Below are 19063 nucleotides of genomic sequence, written 5' to 3'. Positions count from 1 at the left end.
GATTAACCCAAGGACAACACAGAGCCTCGCCGGGAGAGCAGGGAAGGGCCCCTCTTACCGAGTTTCACACTCTGCACGCGGCCCCCGATGCGGTCGGTCGCCTCGAGGACAGTTACATCCGTGAAGCCGCTTTCCAGGAGCGCCTTGGCTGCCGACAGGCCCGCGAGCCCAGCACCGATAACGACTATTCGAGGCTGTCGCTTTCTCCGTAGGCCACTACTAAGAGGATCATCCGTGCTGTCTGCAGATATTTCACAACTTTGCATGCCGTCCAAGCTCTCTTTCTAAGGAACCTACGGGAAGAAAGCAAACAAGTGCTCACAAACGCTTGTCCTCCGCGGTTGAAAATTCCCAGGGAAGGCAAAAAGAAAATTGCAAATAAAGAAGTCGGGCAGAAGAGAAAAGAAAGTTGTGAACTGGACCCAGCCTTTCAAAATGGGATGCACGGAAAGGATAACTGAGGTCAAACTGGGATGCAACAACTTTTTAGCCTGGAGGACCAGTACTGGAAACTGCAGAAATCTCCACCCCCTTGTACAATGTAGACTATTTCCAAAGGACTTTCAAACACCCATGTTTTTATATAACCTCTGAAAGTGGCAATTTTGTGGTAAAGGCTTTGAAAAATAAAGACAAAAGAACGACGTCCCCAGTGCCGACGAGCTCCACGACCCAGTGATGAAGCTCCACTGTGCCACTGTGGCAACCACAAAGCATAAGCTTCAGATCCTCTAACCAGGGCACTAGGTAAGGAGGGTTTAGCTCCAAGCACGGAGACTGGATATCAAACCAATCATTACAGAAATGGGACAGACGGGAAAAGGTTTCAACTGATGAAACCCAACAAGGGCCAGTTCAGAAATTCACAGCCACGTGATGCAGCCTCTGGAGCCAACGCTGTCCTGCCACATCAGGATCAGCCTTGGGCTTTGATGAAGAGAGGTTTAAACCCACACCAGTCCTGACCAGTTCAACTCTATCTCCACCTACCTAATACATCCAACGGCTCCTCTGAGCAGGACCCAATTTTCCTTTGTAAACTCCCAGAAGTCATCTTTATACCAGTGTCCATCCTTAGTTCTCAGGTCCCATTACCTTATTTTAGTAGGTGGGACTCAGCAGCCTGAGTCCATGGCTAAGGGTCCCTAATCAGGGATCACCAATGCAGGATGTCTTTACACACAAATGTCAGCGTGTAGACATCTGGTTCTGGGCAGTTCACACCTGCCCTCAGGAGCATGAAGGAACAGGGTACAGAGACCCAAACTCCACCAGGCCCACACTGGCATCAGTCCCAGCTTGTAAAGGATAAACACACAGCCCGCGATTCATCGGCCTTGGAATCTGCTGGTGCCCAATGATTTGGATAAAACACACACACAATTCCTAGCTTTACCATCCTCCCTCCCCAAACACTGAATACACAGCTATGCAAGGAGACAGTGTTCTGCCTCTTCCTGTTGCCAAGCTGCTGGATACCCCTTCTGAGTTCCTCCTCAATTCACCCAACGCTTGGCCAGTGCCAAAGGGTTGACTGTTCCTCTCTTCCATCACCAGAAGGGTCGAACCTTTGCACTGAAGACACTGCTGGCCTATTGAAGTTTCTGATCACATGTACTAACAAAGTTCAAGGTAACAGTAGTTTCATTTGGAGAGTCCCTTTTTCTCCAGGATCTTAGAGCATTTATGTATGTTGACCAAGCAACATCCACTCTCTGAGGAGAGGTGACACCAGACTGCAGTTTTAAGCAGTGGTATGAAAAGCAGGGTGGTCCCAATGGGGCTCTGAGAACTGTTTTGAAAATCTTTAAACTGGAACAGCTTCAGCTCAATCCACCCTTAGCTGGACTCACCTGCACGAGGGATCTGCACAGTGTGTGCAAACTCTGGCTCTGCCATCAGAGCTTGTTCCAACTGGCACTGCACCACTTCCAACTGCCACTGCAGCAGGTCCCAACTGCCACTGCCCAACAGAATGGAGAGTCACAGAATCCTGACTGGATGGGACCTTAGAGCTCCTCTCGTTCCACCCCCTGCCATGGGCAGGGACACCTTCCACTAGCCCAGGTTGCTCCAAGCCCCATCCAACCTGGCCTTGGACACTTCCAGGGATCCAGGGGCAGCCACAGCTTCTCTGGGCCTCCCCACACTCGTAGGTAAGACCTTCATCCCAACATTCAATCTAAACCTCTCCTTTATTTTAAAACTGTTCCCTCCTTGTCCTATCACTGTCTGCTTTTTTAAAAAGTCGCTCTCTCTCTTTCCTATAAGTGCTGGAAGGTCTCTCTCTCCTGGAGACTTCTCCAGGGGAACCCCCCCAGCTCTCCCAGCCTGGCTCCAGAGCAGAGGGGCTCCAGCCCTGGTAGCATCTCCAGGGCCTCCTCTGGACTCTCTCCAGCAGCTCCACGTCCTTGTGCTGTTGTTCCCAGGGCTGGAGGCAGCTCTGCAGGAGGAGGTCTCACTAGGGCAGAACAGAGGGGAGAACTCACTCCCATAGACATTCTACAACACTCCTCAATCTCCAGATAACACTTTAATCCATGTATTTTAACTGCCACAAGAAGGAAACATCATTTCTGCCATCTACTTCCTATAGAAACTGAACCAGGTCAGCTCAGTTCTTCAAGCACAGCTTTCCTAATCCTGGCTTTGGCGAGCTCCTGTGAATTCTTCACATGAAAGCTTCCAGAAAATGTTTTCCCTCCTGTTTCAGCATTTTAATACTGGATTAGGTGACCTGTCTAGACAGATGAGAAAATAACAGGGTATTTTGTGTGTACAGAACCCTGATTTGGAAACCACCCCTACTCAGCAAACAACCTTTAACTGTATGATCAGCAGGAGAAGGCAATTAAAATATAGCAAAAGCTCGAGCTTTCCAACCAGGATCCACGTTCCATTGTGAAATAAACAGGTGATACAAATACATGAATCCCCACTGCACTTTATTTCAGTATCAATTATACACTTTTCTCGGCTCCCAAGTTAAGACAAGCACATAAAACACAGTTCAGTGTGCTCAGTGCTCTCCCTTCAGCACTTGCCAAGCCACCAGTCAGGGCTCGAGCCAGTGAATATCACCAGGTCCTCTGACACAAAGATAGTTTGGCTTTTTACTTTTCCTTAGTTGCCAAAAACAGTTGTTTCTTTCTCCTTTTTTTTTTTTCTCTTTTAATCACAGGGTAGGAAGTGTGTTGGCTGTTGTACTGTGAGTCTCTCTCAGGCTGTAATTTTACTTTGTGTCCATCTAAGAGCAAGGGTAGCACTAAAGCACAGTGCCACTGAAAGTCAAATTCCCCTGCTTTGTCTTGCTTACAGCCTTCCTGCCTGACAGCCAACAGGCCACAATAAAATATCCAAATACACATCTTTCTTTTGTCTTAAATATACAGCTTTGATCCTCTTATCTCACGTGTGTTTCACTCAGGATATTTTAATCCCTTCTACTACCAGACCTGTTCCCTTTCCTCACTATCACCATCCTGCCCCTGCCTCTCTATGTGCCACTACCCCTTCATTGATCCCCTTCTATTTCCTTAATTCAAAAAATAAAACCCTTTAAAAAAAAAAAATCCCTGAAACCAACCCTTCCCTGAAAAAGAAAATAAATCCTGAGCATAACTGCTGTTTCCCAGCAGACAAAATCTTTGCGAAAATATGTTTTCTAAGATGGGCATCATTCTACCAACCCAGAATCATGGGTTTCCATTCCTGGCATTTTTACCCTTCAATCCTCTGAGGTCCCCATCCTTTAATCTCTGCTGATCTCAGCTATGAAAAGTTCAGAGGTGTGACAACTTCATGAGGTTTTTTTCCCCTCATTTTGCCAGTAAAACCTCGCAGGTCACAAGGAAGAAGCCAGAGAATTAAGGTAGTTCACAACTGCCCTCCTTATTACAACAATGCTCTCTGAGCAGGCTATTCTTCTAGGACCCTTCAGAAAAAGGTCACCAAGGCTCCAACTACTTAAAAATACAAAACCCAAATAAACAAAAGCATTTCTCAAGGAAATCTGCTATTCTTAGCTCACCCAAAGGCTCCCGTGGTAGTACTGTTGTAGCTGTGATGATACAAAGATTTGGGCAAGGCAATGCTCTGAAAACAAGCCTTGTGTGCTTGAAGGCTTGGCTGGGGGTTGGTTGGGATTTTGGGGTTTGTTTGCTGGGGTTTTTTTCCATCAGGATTGGTTAATCTTTAAAAAGTGACCTTTCTTCAGACTTCAGGTTGTCTTATACCCATGAGCCATAGCTGTGAGTTCCTGGCATTCTACAAACCCTTACATTATTTTGGGTGTCCTACTTGCATCTGCTGCCCTCAGCCTTTCAGGTCGTGGAGAAGAGGAGGAATCCATCCTGCTGCTCTCTGACATTCCCATCTCAGGATGGACAAGCTGAAAGGGAGCTTACAGACCATTTAAAACAGACCTCCAACCTTCCTGAGTGCTCTTATATGGTGTTATATCAACAGTCTTCACATTAACAAGTGTAACAGCCAGTCTGGAGGGTGAGAAATGCAGCATCAACACAAACAAATTCCCTGCTGACAGCACAGACTGAGCAGCCCCAGCATAAAAATGCACCAGAATCACTTTATTCCCTCCAGGTTTTGAAACGATGGGAATTAAGCATCATCCTTAACCAGAAAAACTAAGCAACAATATTCCATGTGCTTGAAAGGAACTCGGATAAAACCAACAAGACTCAGCTGAAAGACTAAATGGAAGCACAAGAAATAAACACACTACTATTTTCTCATTATTTTAAGTGCAGCTATTCAAGATCCTATCAGCACATGACGGGGCACTGCACACACATGTGTTTGTAATGCAGGTTTGTCATCACAGCCTCAAAGTGTTTACAAACACAGAATACTTGACACCAAAGGCTTCATTCAATCTAACCAGAGACAAAGTGAGATTGAGCAACGGAGAGCAGAAGCTAGGAAAAAAAAAATCACAAGAATAAAGTATCTCATTTTTAACAGTGACGCTAATCAGCTGCTGAAATCCTTTTCACTGAAGACAGAGAGGATATTGCTTGAAGCTTCCAAATCAGGATTCAATCTATCACAGACATTTACACTCCAGTCCCACCAGAAGACAGGGCTGTGGTTCTGGGAATGCTCCTGCCCATTCCATGGATGAGGCCAGGGCAGAGCTGCAAGACAAAATTTTCTGGACTTTGCACACTCGGGGATCAACCACGATGCAGAACTGTCTGTCTGTGAGCCCTTGAATTATTAGCAGGGTGTTGTAGAGATGGAACACACATGCAGGTGGTTTCCAGAGATGCCTAAGGAATGGAAATTTGTGATCACCATCCAGTCCAGAGCATCTGGAGGCCCATGTCCTGGGCCTCAAAAAGCAATAAAAAAAATAATAATAATACCAGCAAACTTTTTCATACAGAGTTTCAAAAGCCTTTTTCCAATAGATGCAATAATCTCTATTATTTCATCAGCTGCATAAGGAAAAGTGGTTATCTGAAAGCTCTGTTAGCTAAACCCATTTGCAAAAGCTCCACAATAGAAACAGAAAGGTGACTTATTCAGCAGATGTAGAGACACTCCAGTTTTTAGGCCATTAACTCATTACACAGCCCAGCACTACTTGTACTGAGCAAGTGCACAGTTGTAATGAGTAACCTTTGCCTAAGCAACTGCAGTAACAGAATTTTCAATTATCATCTCTAATGCACCTTTTTTCCCTAAGCTGAGGGAGAAGTGCTTGGAAAGATTATTCTAGTTGGAGCAATTTTATCTCTTTTAACACCTTTCCAGGCTTCAGACTCAGGCTGTCCCCTGAGCATAGGTCAGGGCAGAACAGATCATATCTCTGAGTAGATACAAAAATGAAGTGGAAGGGATTTCTGGGCTGGCCCCAGTACTGCCTGTCAGTGCCTCCCAACGCTGTTTCCTATGGTTCTCCACAGCTCCTGGCACAACACACAGGCATTTTGTAAGTTCTCCCTCTTTCCCCCTTTCATCAGCCTCCTCAGACACAAGCACATTAATCCTTACTGCCTGTTATTTCAAGATGCTCTTTCCAAGCTCTCCAGGCTGTAAACATGTCAAACTGGAAGGTACGTCTCTTTTTCCTTTCTCCCTCTTTTTTTTCATCCACGTCAAACTCACAATCCTTTCCAGAGTCACCATTTACACCCTTTCAGGACGAGGCAGGAGTGTCATAAACTGAACTCAAGTCCTCCAGGTCAGTCAGACCCCCAGGTGAGCCCAGCCTGCTGTTACAAACTGCCTTTGTGCAGTGGTTGTGCAAACACCAGCCAGGGCTGCAACTGCGGCGAACGGGAGCTCTGCGGCATCAGAAGCTGACACACCTCGTTTGCTCAACTACCTGGAGAGCTGCAGGAGCAGGATAACGGTCCTCAGCCTCCTACATACATACCAGAGCCCTTCCCAAGCTCATAAACCTGTGTCACTGAGGCACAAGTACCAGTGAGATCAAGGTTATCTCATGTTACTCCTGCACGTGCCAGCAGCTCACCTCCAACTGCTGGGCTGAAACTACCTGGAGAGTGGCACTTCATGGGCACCCTCGAGCTCAGGCTTTACCCAAGTCATTATTTTAGTCTGAACGGGTTTGCCAGGTGGATGGAGCAGCTGGAACAGTCACTCAGCCCCAGACCAGTGCTGCTACCCCCTTCTGCAGGCAGCTGCCAGGTGTGGGCAGAGGAGACCTGTTCTGACAGCTCACAGAAACTCAAGTGTTGGTCAGAAGCAGCCCCTGAAAGACCCTACTCAAACCAGGACCATCATCAGCATGGCTCCTTGAACATAGTGTTTTCCAGTACTTGAAACAAGGAAGACAGATGCAAAATCCCTGCTTTTCCCATCACTGTGACTCCATCCCCATGTTCCTCATCACCTTGTCATGCCTGACCAGAGTGAGGAGCCTTGCAGGTGCTGCGGGGGGGACACGTGAGCCTGAGTGGGCAACTCTCCCTGGTCCCAAGCAGGTCTTGAGTGGAGCACCTCCATCACCTCTGCAGCACCCTCTCCACTGCACCCCACACCATCACCACAATCCATTTGTCCTGTGTGCCTCCCCTGTCCCCACCAGCCCTGGGGAAAGAGAGATGACCATGCTCATCTTTCTCACCATGGTGGTACAAACAAGCCAGCACTCCTGTTGCCAATGAGCAACTCATTAATCCCTTATATTTCCATAAGCAGCAGCTGAAATTAAGTGATTTGATAACCAGAGAGCTTCTGGAATTTATAGGGGTGGCTGTGAGAAAGAAACTGAAGTTGGAACTGAAGACAAAAGCTACAATCCACTAAAATAAACCCAGGTAAAAGCCCAAGCCATCAAGTGTGGCTCGAGGCACCGAAAATGCTGATCTTCCATTAGCACCTACCAGCCCCAGTTACAAATTACTGACCCACCCCAATGACTGACACACAGGGAGTGCAGGGCTGGATCAGACATCAAGGAAGGAAAGGCTCTAATAACACCCCACGTGTACTCCTGGACAGCAGCGTGCCAAAATGCTTCCTGTTCTTCCCACACACCAAACCTGCAGCCTCATGCCCAAAACCTCCTCAGCATCCTGCTTTTTTCAAGGCAGGAGAGAACTTCAGGCTGACTCTGAGCTCTTCTTCCTCAGGACACATCGCAAAAGAGACAGAGGGAAACACAGCACTAAAAAATACAGTCCAGACTCAGGTCTTCAGCCTTAGAAGCTGACCTTAGCTGGGTTTTTGTTCATTTACCTGAAAGCTTTAACTTCATTTACCCACTCACTTCCCGAAATATAATCTCCCTTCATCTCAGGAGAGACAGAGAAATGGCCACACTAAATTGTCTCCTCTTCCCAAGCTGGGAAGAAGCTGTGCTTCTTCAATACACACACAACAAACAATGGACTCTGTAAACTACTCCTCTAGTTATTAATGAGAAGCAACCCAAAGCTGCTGGATATTAAAGTTGAGGCCATCAGATCTTATGCAGCCTCCCACCACGGTACTACTGCCTGGTCTTACACTGCTGGAAAAAGAAACAGAAGTGTTCAAGTTCTTCAACAACAACAAAAAAAAAATAGTTCTGACAAACAGTATTTTTTCACAAGTATGACCCAAGACAGGCGTCCCCTTTGCCTCTTTCCACACCATCATCATGCAGGAAAAATGCAGGGGGGAGACAGAGAACAAACCACAGAACTCACAGAACCGTTCAGGTTGGAAAAGACCCTTAGCCATGAAATTTGACATTTTATAATTAAGTCTGAATCAGCAAAGATGGTGGAACAGGTTCCAGGATAAGACCTCCTGCTATCTCAGAGGCACCCGGCACCTCCTTTGCTACTCAATTTTCTGAGCAGCTTATCAGAAGCTGTGTTGCAAGAAAAGACATAGATTGTGTCCAAATCCCTGAGTGATTTGACTAATCAGTCCATGGAGAGAGGGAAATGTGGATGGAACAGCATCTGGGACAAGTCGGTCTTCAAGACAAGGAGGGATGGGAAGCACTGGAATGAGCCACCAGCACCCACACCCACATCCAGTGGACCCCTGAAACACTTGCCCTATTAAGCCTCCCCCATCCTCCAGAATCACCAAAAATTTGCTAACTGTGAAAATCTCAGTACTTTTGAACGTTTGGAGGAGATTTAAACAGAAAAAAAAAATGGGTCACTGGCTGGTGCTTTTGATCAGGAAACCACTGCACATTTTTACCACTGTGATCCAACTTGTTTTAATGCCTGCAAATATCCCTCGAGTCAAATGAACTTGTTCAAAGCTGATTCACACCAAAGCTGCTTCTTAAATTGGGTAGTTGTTGACAAGTAGAATATATTTAACAAGCCCCAAGCGTCTTGGCATGCAGTATAAAGACTTCCTATTATGAGCTGGATGTTGTTTTCTTTAAAGTGAACATATGGGCAGAGCAGGTTGTCTGCCACGGGGCACCTCCATACAGTGCTTGGCACTGACAGAGCTGCACGGATATCCAAAAAATAAACCAAGGAATGTCACGCCAAGAACACGGGGGATGAATCACACCATTTAAAACTCGCTGATAAAATGCACCATTATGCGTTTTTCCAAATCCTCCTCATCTGAGGGAAAAGAAAAGAAAATAAATTAAAATAATTGTGCTCCTCTGGCTGAAGGGTACGGTGAGAACGTGGCAGGCCCTGCCAGCTCCAAGGGGATGGGATAGGAGCAGGCCATCTGGAATTACTCTGCAAAGGTCCCTCTGGCAGCCTCTGGAACACCCCTTGGCCAGTGGCTCAGCATCTTGATTTACAGTGAGGGGATAAAATTAAGGACTGGAAGATTTTCTCTACCATCAGACACTCCTGTTGGAGGAGGTCATCATCCTCAAGTGACTCCCAGAGAAATGGGCTGAGAATGAAGTCTGGGCTATGGAGCTTCTCCTGCCTACACAGCCAGCAAGATCAGAACACTGTAGCACTATGTTTGTGTGTCAGAGGCTACAGTATTTATTACACAGGACGCAGCTTATCACAGCAGCAACAAAAAGCACAGCTTGGGCAGGTTCCTTTGACAACAGAGGAAATCCAGGAACTCCACTGCTCTGCAAATCCCCTGCAGACTGAACAAGCATGTGCTGTAGCTGAAGCACCAGCACCCCCTTGATTTTGGAAGGCTGCAGACAGGTAAAAGGTCCCACCTACCCAGAAGGCATCCCACAACATCCCTCTACTGCATCACAGAGACAGCTTTTGCTGCCAGAACACTCCTTTTCTGCATCAGGAGAAGCTGGAGAGAACAGGGACATCAGAGTGGTGTTCAGCCTGCTGCAGTGAATGGGATATCCTCATCTTAACCCTGGGGATAGAAACAGTGATCTAGCCAAAAGCTCTAATGCCACTGGTTTCCAAATCCTATTGACCACCAGAGATCTATCCACACTGGCAGCTGGCCAGAACCTAAACCAGCACAGTAAGCTCAGGACAAAGGGTTAATAGCTCAGGAACAGAGCTGTTGAACTAACCAGGACAAGTAACAACCAGTCCCAAACTGGGATTGCCTTTCCCCATGTCTTTGCAAGCTTCCCAGGCTCTGGTTGACCTCCTAGTGGGAATCTTCCCCTATTTCCAGCTCCTCAATCACACTGAGCATCGGGAAGTATCTGCCACTGCTGAGCTCCTGGTGAAAGCAAAGCTTGGTGTTTCAGGACTGTAAAGGAGAGAGAGATAGTAAACTACAGGGGGGAAAAAAAGAGGTTATAAACTAAAAAACACTGACATAAAGGATAGAACAATGCCGCAAACAAGTTTCCTGCAGAACTCGTATTCCAGCTGCCAAAAGGAGCTGTATCCCATCCCCCCTGCACGATCGTGTGATCTTATCTTCTCCACCCTCCTTCTCTCTCCAATTGTTTGGGAAAATTAATTGATAAAACCAGCCTTAATTAAATAGGAAACATGCCCGTGTTTGCACAACTCAGTACACAATCGTGTCTCAGTCAAATAAACACTGGTGTCCAAATTACACTTGGGAATTCGCTGTGGCTTGAGGTTTTAAATTTGTTGCAGCAAGCTTGGGAGCAAAGTTCCAACAGGAGTCTTTTCTTCTCCTCCCATCCTCTGCACTAGGAGGAGACAGACTAAATCTACATGCAGAGAGGCTCAGTAGTGGTTCCAGCTCAATGTGTACATGAGGATCATTTCAGGACACACCATATGAGACACACTTGCCCAAAAGCAATTATTTTTTCTCACCACTTCTCAGAACCCAGACCAACCAAACTGCCCTGAAATAGCAGCACAGCTCTCGAAATAGCATCATTTCTTCTCTTTTTGAAAGCAACACCCACACTCAATCTTTGATTTCAAGCCATCCCCGAGCAGTTACCACTTCTTCACCATTCAAGCCACAGGGAAAATCACTAAATCCAACAGAAACACCACGGGAAGAGAGCCAAAATTAGAAAAGCCAAACACCACATGGATTTACTCCCACAATAACTGGATCGACTTCATCCTGGAACAGACCAGACGTGACTCCAGGAAAAATATGTCTCTCCAGGTGCAGCTGCGTGGAGGAGACTTCTCCTGGGCTCGTGGTTGAAGGCAAACCACATGTTCCAGCTTTAAGGCAGCAGACACACAACCAGGGCTGGCCTCAGCACGCTGAGACACACAGCCTTCTCCATCCTGCTGTCTGCACAAACATGCTCACACAGCAGCCCAGAGCCCAAGGCAGGGGAATTCAGGTTGGGAAGCATGTCCTTGGATCCTGAGGAGGCCTGGGTTATGTCTGGCAGACTGGCTGGCTGAGGTCTGTACCCACCAGAAGCTTCCCCTGAAGAAGATGAGTTTTCCCCACAGGTTTGCATGCAGCAACAAGAAATGTTTTAACACAAAAGCATCGACTTTCTCCTCACTATACATTGTCTGCATCCAGGTAACCTGGAGATATCCAAAGGAAATGGGCACTGCTATGGAAAACCTCTTACACAGGAATACATCCCTGCTGTAAAGGAACAGAAGCAACTCACCCTGCTGAGTGATTTTCCTCCCAAGTGTGAAATGGAGCAGCGAGCAGAAACAGCTCGTGAATCATGGAATCACAGAATAGTTTGGGCTGCAGGGGATGGACCTTTAAAGGTCAAACGAAATCAAAGACAAGAAACAGAAGGGTGGGTGAGGAAGGAGATGAAAACACCACAGTGACACCTTGGGCTTTGTTCCCACCTTGTTGCAAACTTCAAAACAAAGCCCGAGGATGAAATTTTGTCTGGAGATTCCAACAGAAAACCTCCTCCCATCGACTTCTTGTGCTTTGAGGTTACTAAGTGCCTTGCAGGCAAGTGCAGCCTGGAGTGCCATGGGATGCACTCCAATGATGGATTATCACTGCTGCAAGGTGCCTTTCATTTCTCCCGACACACCTGAACTCAAAACAATTCTTCTCTGTGACAATCAAGACATTTTAATGGAAAAAAAAGGGAAGTTTACTTTGTATTGATCCTCTTCATGAAACTGTGCCTCAAACAGTTTCACAGAATTGAGATAAAACGTTGCTCAGAGAGAGAAAAATTAAATAGCTCGGGCTGAGGAAAAAAAAAGGACAGATTTTAGATCTAAGAGATTTTTCACAGAGCAGGAAGACTTGTCATATGGTAAACAGCAGAATCTTGGAACTGGGACATTTGGGATTTATCTCTTCTTCCACAGCCTCCCGATGTGACTGGAGTAAAAGAATGACAATCCTACCCGTAACTTGCCAAAAATCTAGCACAATTTCAACATGTTCAGGTGGGAGCTCATTTTATTCAGCACACCACGCTTGATCCTTCCACTGCCTCAGCTTCACCGAATGTAAAACAGCACGAGCACCTGGCTGTGCCAAAAAAGCATTTCCATTAATGCCCTCAAATGAAAAGGAATCAGCGTAAGGTACTAGATCCCCACCAGGACTGAGCCATGTGCAAGCCAGGTGAAGTAACAAGCCAGTAAACTTCAAATCACTGCTTGCATCCATCCCATAACTACATGCTGAAATCCCTGCAGATAGGCTGGCATGTTGGCAGGGAAAATTTGTCATTTCCAAATTTAGCAGACACTTCAATCATTGTGTGATGCTTCAAAAGCAATGGAGATGTAAAGCGGAGTTTGTAGGACAACCATTTAAAGTGAAATGAGAGCTCCGCTCACTGAGCAAAGGCTTTTCTTAATTCCCTTCCTGTTTGGACAATTTGATCCACTGCTTTTTTCTCCACTACAACCACAAAGGTCTGTCCTGCAGTGAATGGATAGGCTTTTTTCTGGGATAACTTCCAGGTTAAAGAGAAAGGATTTACACTTGAATGAAACATAGGCACTGTATTTGGAAAATTTGTTTTGAAAACTTGGGAAGGAAGCAAAGGCTCCTTCATTTAAAAAGGGACTCAATTAACATTCTCCAACAAGTCTTCCTATCGAAAGAACAGTACTTGCTGGGGGACATGTGATCTGAAACTTGTTCTCCTCACTCACAATGTCCCTTTCTGAAACACAGGGCACCGCTCTGGGGAGACACGAGGATCTCTGCGCAGCTCTCCAGAGGCCTGCCTGTCACAGGCATCAGATGTTCTATGACTTAAGCTCAGGAAACTTAAAATAGTGCTTAAAGACCCTAATGAAGACCTACAGTGACACCATCCTACTGTGGATCCCTCTACAAGGACAGCTCATCCATGCCCAGCCAGAGCGGCGGGACAAATCCTCGGCTCGCAATTGTCAACTCCTCGTTTTCCTGAAAACAACATGTTTTAAAACCTGTCAAGAAGACACTAATGACCAACCAAGCAGGTGTTCTGCTTTTGATTCCTGCATTTCTGGGTGTGGGTTTGATCTGCAGCAGGCAGCAGCCAGACAGGACCAGCCTAAGGGTTACCTTGGTTTTGAAAAACAATCCTGCAAGAGCTGGGCATGCCCAGATATTGCCCACGTAGGAGGAGGAAAACAAGCTACGCCATCATTTTTTTCCAGCTAAAGTTAAAGGGGGGAAAAAAAGGCTACTGACAATTTAATATGCACTTTTATTTCTGAATTCCCTTATCAACTGCACATGACAGAGCATTCTTCACCCTTTAATAAGTACGGGCTGAAGTCGAGCCTGACTGGAAGTTGATGACGGATTGAGAATGGGAATCCATGTCATTACACAGCAGATTGGGACGGGAGATAAAGGCATTATTATGGATATTGCAACAGAAAACATGTAACCATCACCTCATTCTGGGACCATCTGCAGCAGACCACTCTCCTTCATTCCTTCTGGATGCCTCCAATTGCAATGTGACCCAGGTACGTGTAAGAGAAAGGAAAAAGTTACCTGCAGCTCTCCCCAGTCAGTGCCTCAGTGGGACTACTTTGGGAAAACAAGGACACAGAGCTTGTCCCAGTAATCTGGATGCTGAGATGTGAGCTACCCTTTCAAAAAAATATGATTTTTCCCTACTGACCATGCTTTTAGTTCAGGCACTAAATCAGGTGTGGATAACTATAAAAACTCTTCTGTATTCAGCTGATATCCTTTAGATCATCCAAAATAAATTGGTGGTTTGGGAGTTTCTCTAAACCAAAACGGACCAAACACTTGCCCTGAAATCTTTTCCTACCATCCTAAATAAAAGCGATTTAGGAGTTTTCCTATTAAATAAGATTTTCCAGGGGAAAGTCAACAGGCTCTAAATTCACAATACAGTGGAACACAAGTGCCTCCCTCTTAACCCTTGCTGATCACAAACACAGATGTCAAGACAGAATGCAGCAGAGAATCCTCTAAACATCTCATGTAAATGAACCACAAGGTACTTTGCACAGCTGGTAAATGAGCTGCTCGGTGATAAGCACACTTAGCAGAGTTTACATTTCCTTAAGACACTTGAAGATTAAGAGGCCTGCTCCTGTCTTTCCTGCCAACTACAGGCAGATGCTGGACAGCAAAACAAGGTGAAGGTACTTTTCAGATGAGGTGAAGCAAGAAATAAATGAAAAGCTGTAGGCAGCTCACCCAAGATACAGGGCCAAAAGTTGGGCTTGGCTTGAGCTCTGTGCTAAACCCTCCATCCATCCAAAGGGCATCCATCCCAAAGTCATCCAACATCTGGACAGGACACAGTTCACACAGTCACTCTCCCATTACCTTGAGCTAAAGATCCCCTTGGCAGATGGATGTTTTGCACCTTGTAGAACTTTCTCCTGAGAATATATCAGGTGGTGACAACTCACGAAATGTGCTCATATCCACACATCTTTAAATAAAAACAGTCATCTACAGAAGTCTGGCTTTGTTTTCATTATGCCTTTGAGAAGAGTCAATCCACTCCAAAAGTTTAGAACGGGGTAACTGCAGTAATTTCATCTTCTCAGGGAAGAAAGGAAGAGTATTTAATAATCAAATAGGTTTCTCCCCTCCATGTATAGAACTGGTCATACCAACCCCTGTGAAAGTTTTCTCATCCTGCCCACTGCACAGCTTCATGTACTGGAAACAAGCTTTAGGACCAGGAACTTGCTGCAAAGTCCAGGTGTCCCACACACACAGAAAGAGAGAGGCATATTCTTTGCTATAACACATTGGATTTATCAACAGGGATAAAGTGATCCTGCACGTTTTATCAAAAGTCCCCTCTGAGAAGGATTTAACCACCAGAAAAACTGTGCTTTTAAAAGTGAAGCTGCCTGGCCAACATGGGCCAAGTCTGAAAGTGCTGCAACTCTTTGCTCTGGGACTCAAACATTAATGTAAATTTTGTGGACATACAGAGCCCCTGCCTCAGGAAGTTGCTGGAACTGAAGTGAGGGGGACACGGCCCCGTATTTACACCACTGCCCCACTGTCCATCTTCTTGTGCCCATTTGTCACCGAGCACATCTTCCCCTCCCTGCTCCAAAGCAGATTAAGCTTAATAAACTTATGTAGTTGTGAAGTGTACTGCCTATTATCCAATTAGACAGCTAACGAGATCTGAGTAGCAGCACGTAGGCACCGACAACTGCCGGCTGATACCTGGTACGGATTAGACACGTTCCTTATTTTTCCAGCCCTTGCAGAAAAAGGGTTGGGATTGGTTCAAAGGCTGCTCTGAAGACTGGATTCAGGTAATTGTTTAATTTTGTTTGGGCCCCATGAGCACATCACGTTTCGTTTCCTCTTGATCTCCTGGAGCTGTCACATCGCAACCGTCCCGTTACAAAACTCCCGATAAATCTGCTGTGACTTGCTCACCTAAACTTTCAGTATGGACAGGGGCAGATCCCATCACCTTTATGGTCCCTTCCAGCTTCAGAAATCTATGGAGCAACAAAGAAAAACGTCCAGAAGTGATAAGGACATTCAGAAATGCTTCTTTATTAGCTCTGACGCTGTTCCACATGATATTCCCGTAAGGCCCAGGTAAGGAAACGTGAATCAGATGCAATCACCATAAAATGGTTGCATGACAACATCGTTCTCGGAGCGTAATTATCATGGGTTTGTTATCTAACTGGGAGAGCACTGGGAAGCGGGTCCAGCCAGGCACAAGGGCTGTGCAATATTTTCATTACCAGTCTGGATGACAGACTGGAATGTATGGCCACAAACCCAGCAGATGATTCAGGTGGGAGGGTTTGCAAGCACCGTGGTGTACAGATTTCAATTTCTAAATTATCTTGATGCGTTGGTCTAGTTATGACAAGAGGAAATACTTGAGCAAGAGAAGTCACAGGTACAAATGCAAAAAATGGGGAGCAACTTCCTATTCAGCAAGACTCCAGAAAAGACTCTGAGAGGGTCAAGGTAAAATTGGGAGGTTCAACAGTGTCCCACAGCTGAATAAAGGCAAAGCTCAGGGCATGATCCACAGAAAGACTCAGCTATGCCTTGAAAAGTCTTGCCCTTGGATGCTTACTGCTGTGCAGCTGCTGTGCTTTTTGTGAAAACAGACCTGAGAGAATCCTGTGGAGAACAACAAAATTAAAAAACACCAGGTATGAGATTAGCTGGGTCCATTTAAGCCAGACATGTTCCTAAGAACAGACTAGCCCAGGCAAGCAAGCAGGACACGGCCTGAGGGGAGTCTCCTCCATCCAAATCCAGCAGGAAAATTCAGAGTTTCACTCTCCTGAGTTTAACCCTCTGGCTTTAATCTTTGTTTAAAACCAAGGTAATGACCATCGATGTGTATGGAAAGAACAAAATACCAGGGGCTCACCAACACAGAAGAAGAGACCAAAAACTACTTTTTAGAATCCCATGTGCTTTTACTTCTCACCCCTCTTCTCCCAGCTCGCTCACCCCACTGAAAAGCTCCACATACGTCAGTCTGAAGACAAATTTTTCACTGTTTTGAAGCAACTCCCTCATTAGCAGATCTTTTAAAGTGTGAAATCCTAGAGACACTTAACTTGTTCTCACAAATGGGGAGATATGGATTGGATGGGTGGAACACACATCTTTAAACTGCCAGAGGGCAGGGTCAGATTGGATATTGGGAAGAAATTCCTCTCTGTGAGGGTGGTGAGGCCCTGGCACAGGTTGCCCAGAGAAGCTGTGGCTGCCCCTGGATCCCTGGAAGTGTCCAAGGCCAGGTTGGACGGGGCTTGGAGCAACCTGGGCTAGCAGAAGGTGTCCCTGCCCATGGTAGGGGGTTGGAACTGGATGGTCTTTTAAGGTCCCTTCCAACCCAAACCACCCTGTGATTCTGTGACTCTGTGGTTAAAATTTGGTTGGATCACTGAGCTCAAAAGGTAGGAGCCAGCAGACTGGAAAACATGATGGAAGAGAAGAGAATGAGGGAACAGGGTTTGCTAAACTTGGAGAAGAAATGGAAGTTAGTGGAGGATCCAACTTACACCTTCCACTATCTAACTGGGGGGGCTACAGATGGAGCCAGACTCAAACAGTAGAAACAAAAGGCAACAAAACAATGGGCATGACTGGCAGCAGGGGAAATTCTGATCAGACAAGAGGACAATATTCCTCACCACAAGAGCAGTAAGCATGGCATCAGCCTGCCACACTTGACTGGAAAAGGCCCAAAACTTGATCAGAAATGTTCACAAAAAACCTACCTTTGGCCCTGTCTGGAGCAGAAGGTCAGACAAGGGAGCTCCAGATGTCCTATTCCACCCCAGTTAGTCTTCAGTTCTAAGAAATCTTTATCAAGGAACACTGAACAAGGGAATTTGCCCAGTAGTCTACATCACCCTACACCTGTTCAGTGCTAACAAGTACTTTAGACTCAAAAGCTGTCAATAAAATACCTTCCATATGACTAAAGATGCCCATATCTGTAACTGAGGGAGAAAAAAAGAGTAAGGAATTAAACACTAAGAGCTTTCACTGCCACTGGAAACAGAACAAGAGAAACTGGAGACTCACGTTATGCAAGTTGTACAGAAGCTCTGCAGAAAACTGTGAGGAATTCAAAGAAGATACATAGTGATAGTTCAAACAATAAAATCCAGACTGCTCCTCCCTACCTGCTCTTCCCACCGCAATAAACACGAGCTGATGCCAAGAGATGTTTCAGACCTGTCCAGACCAGCCTCCTTTTTGGTGAGAGCTTCCTCAGTTGTCTCAGGACAAAGGCTCCCTGTGTGCAGACACACCTTTCACACAAACTTCCTACTCTCTCCCACTGAAAGGTATAAGAGGTGTTAATAGATCCAGAGAAAATGCCTGGAACAATATACACAGACAAGTTTTTCCTTCTTCCCCCCCCTCCCCCCCCAATAAAGTGAAGCAGTTTACCTTAGTAAATAATATTTCTAGTGCTTATCTGCTGCGTTTTCTGTCACGTTTTATGTCTGAGTGCTACCTCTCCTCTCACAATAATCTTCACATCCACGCTTTACCAGCTTTAGAAATGCATGAATAACCGAGTCCTTCATGGAAACAAAGATAGAGGAGGTACAAAATCAGATGCAGGGAGAGTAACCACTGCAGGGAGGGAGAAGAGGTCACTCCTGAGCTCCAGCTGGGAGGCCAGAGCAGGAAAGCACAATGCCTGAGCTGCAATCGAGCTAATCGTGGGCAAAGCCTTGGTCCGAGCAGCTGGCAAGGACCTTCACCTTACAAGAGGGAGGAACTACTCTGGAACAGTCAGAAATCCATAACACATGCCTGTGGAAAAGCACTTGAGTAAGAAGAGCATGTGCCCTGTTTCTATAGTGGGTAGAAAGAAGAAGCCATAAGGAAACCTTTCACGACAAAGCACTTTATGTATGCTCTGTCCAAAAATAAAATGCATCCATCATACCCCAAGGTCCACACGAGAGTCACAAAATGGTGTTTGCTGGCTCAGTACAGGCAGGTCCAGGCAAGTTTTGGGCCCTGAAGCTCAAGAAAGACACGACCCAGAGATTCCCAAAGGCTGCTCCAGAGGATGGAACAGCTCGCTCTGTACAGTAACAAAAGGGCAAGAGGGCAGCAATCTCCAACTGCAGCACAAGAAATCAAAGCCAGAAACTAGGAAAATCTTGGTAATGGTAAGAACAATGAAGGACTTTCAAGGATCACCCCAGGAGGACGGGGAAAGTCCATCACTGGAGGCTTTTAACAACTGCATTGGACAAACATCTGCTGGGAAAGTTTAGAT

The 19063-nt window shown here is 46.0% G+C and overlaps 1 protein-coding gene across 4 annotated transcripts in view; it reads right to left on the bottom strand.

Moving 5' to 3' along the window:
* Positions 1–19063, bottom strand: part of SMOX (spermine oxidase) — a 51560-nt gene that overhangs the window by 24361 nt on the left and 8136 nt on the right. The window contains exons 1-3 of one of the 4 annotated variants that reach the window (XM_032684894.1): positions 18217–18355; positions 17946–18103; positions 59–293 (exon numbers count right to left, since the gene is read on the bottom strand). In XM_032684894.1, the coding sequence (XP_032540785.1) occupies positions 59–266 (208 nt within the window). In that variant the 5' untranslated portion in view covers positions 267–293; positions 17946–18103; positions 18217–18355. Of the gene's footprint in view, positions 1–58; positions 294–1416; positions 1590–1853; positions 1988–17945; positions 18104–18216; positions 18356–19063 lie in introns of those variants that run through there. The other 3 variants (XM_032684892.1, XM_032684895.1, XM_032684893.1) reach the window with 3 other exon arrangements.

Source organism: Chiroxiphia lanceolata, chromosome 4 (genome assembly GCF_009829145.1).
Source record: "Chiroxiphia lanceolata isolate bChiLan1 chromosome 4, bChiLan1.pri, whole genome shotgun sequence".
Classification (NCBI taxonomy): Eukaryota; Metazoa; Chordata; class Aves; order Passeriformes; family Pipridae; genus Chiroxiphia; species Chiroxiphia lanceolata.
Note: the sequence above shows the minus strand (reverse complement) of the source record. Positions and strands in the feature narration are given on the sequence as shown.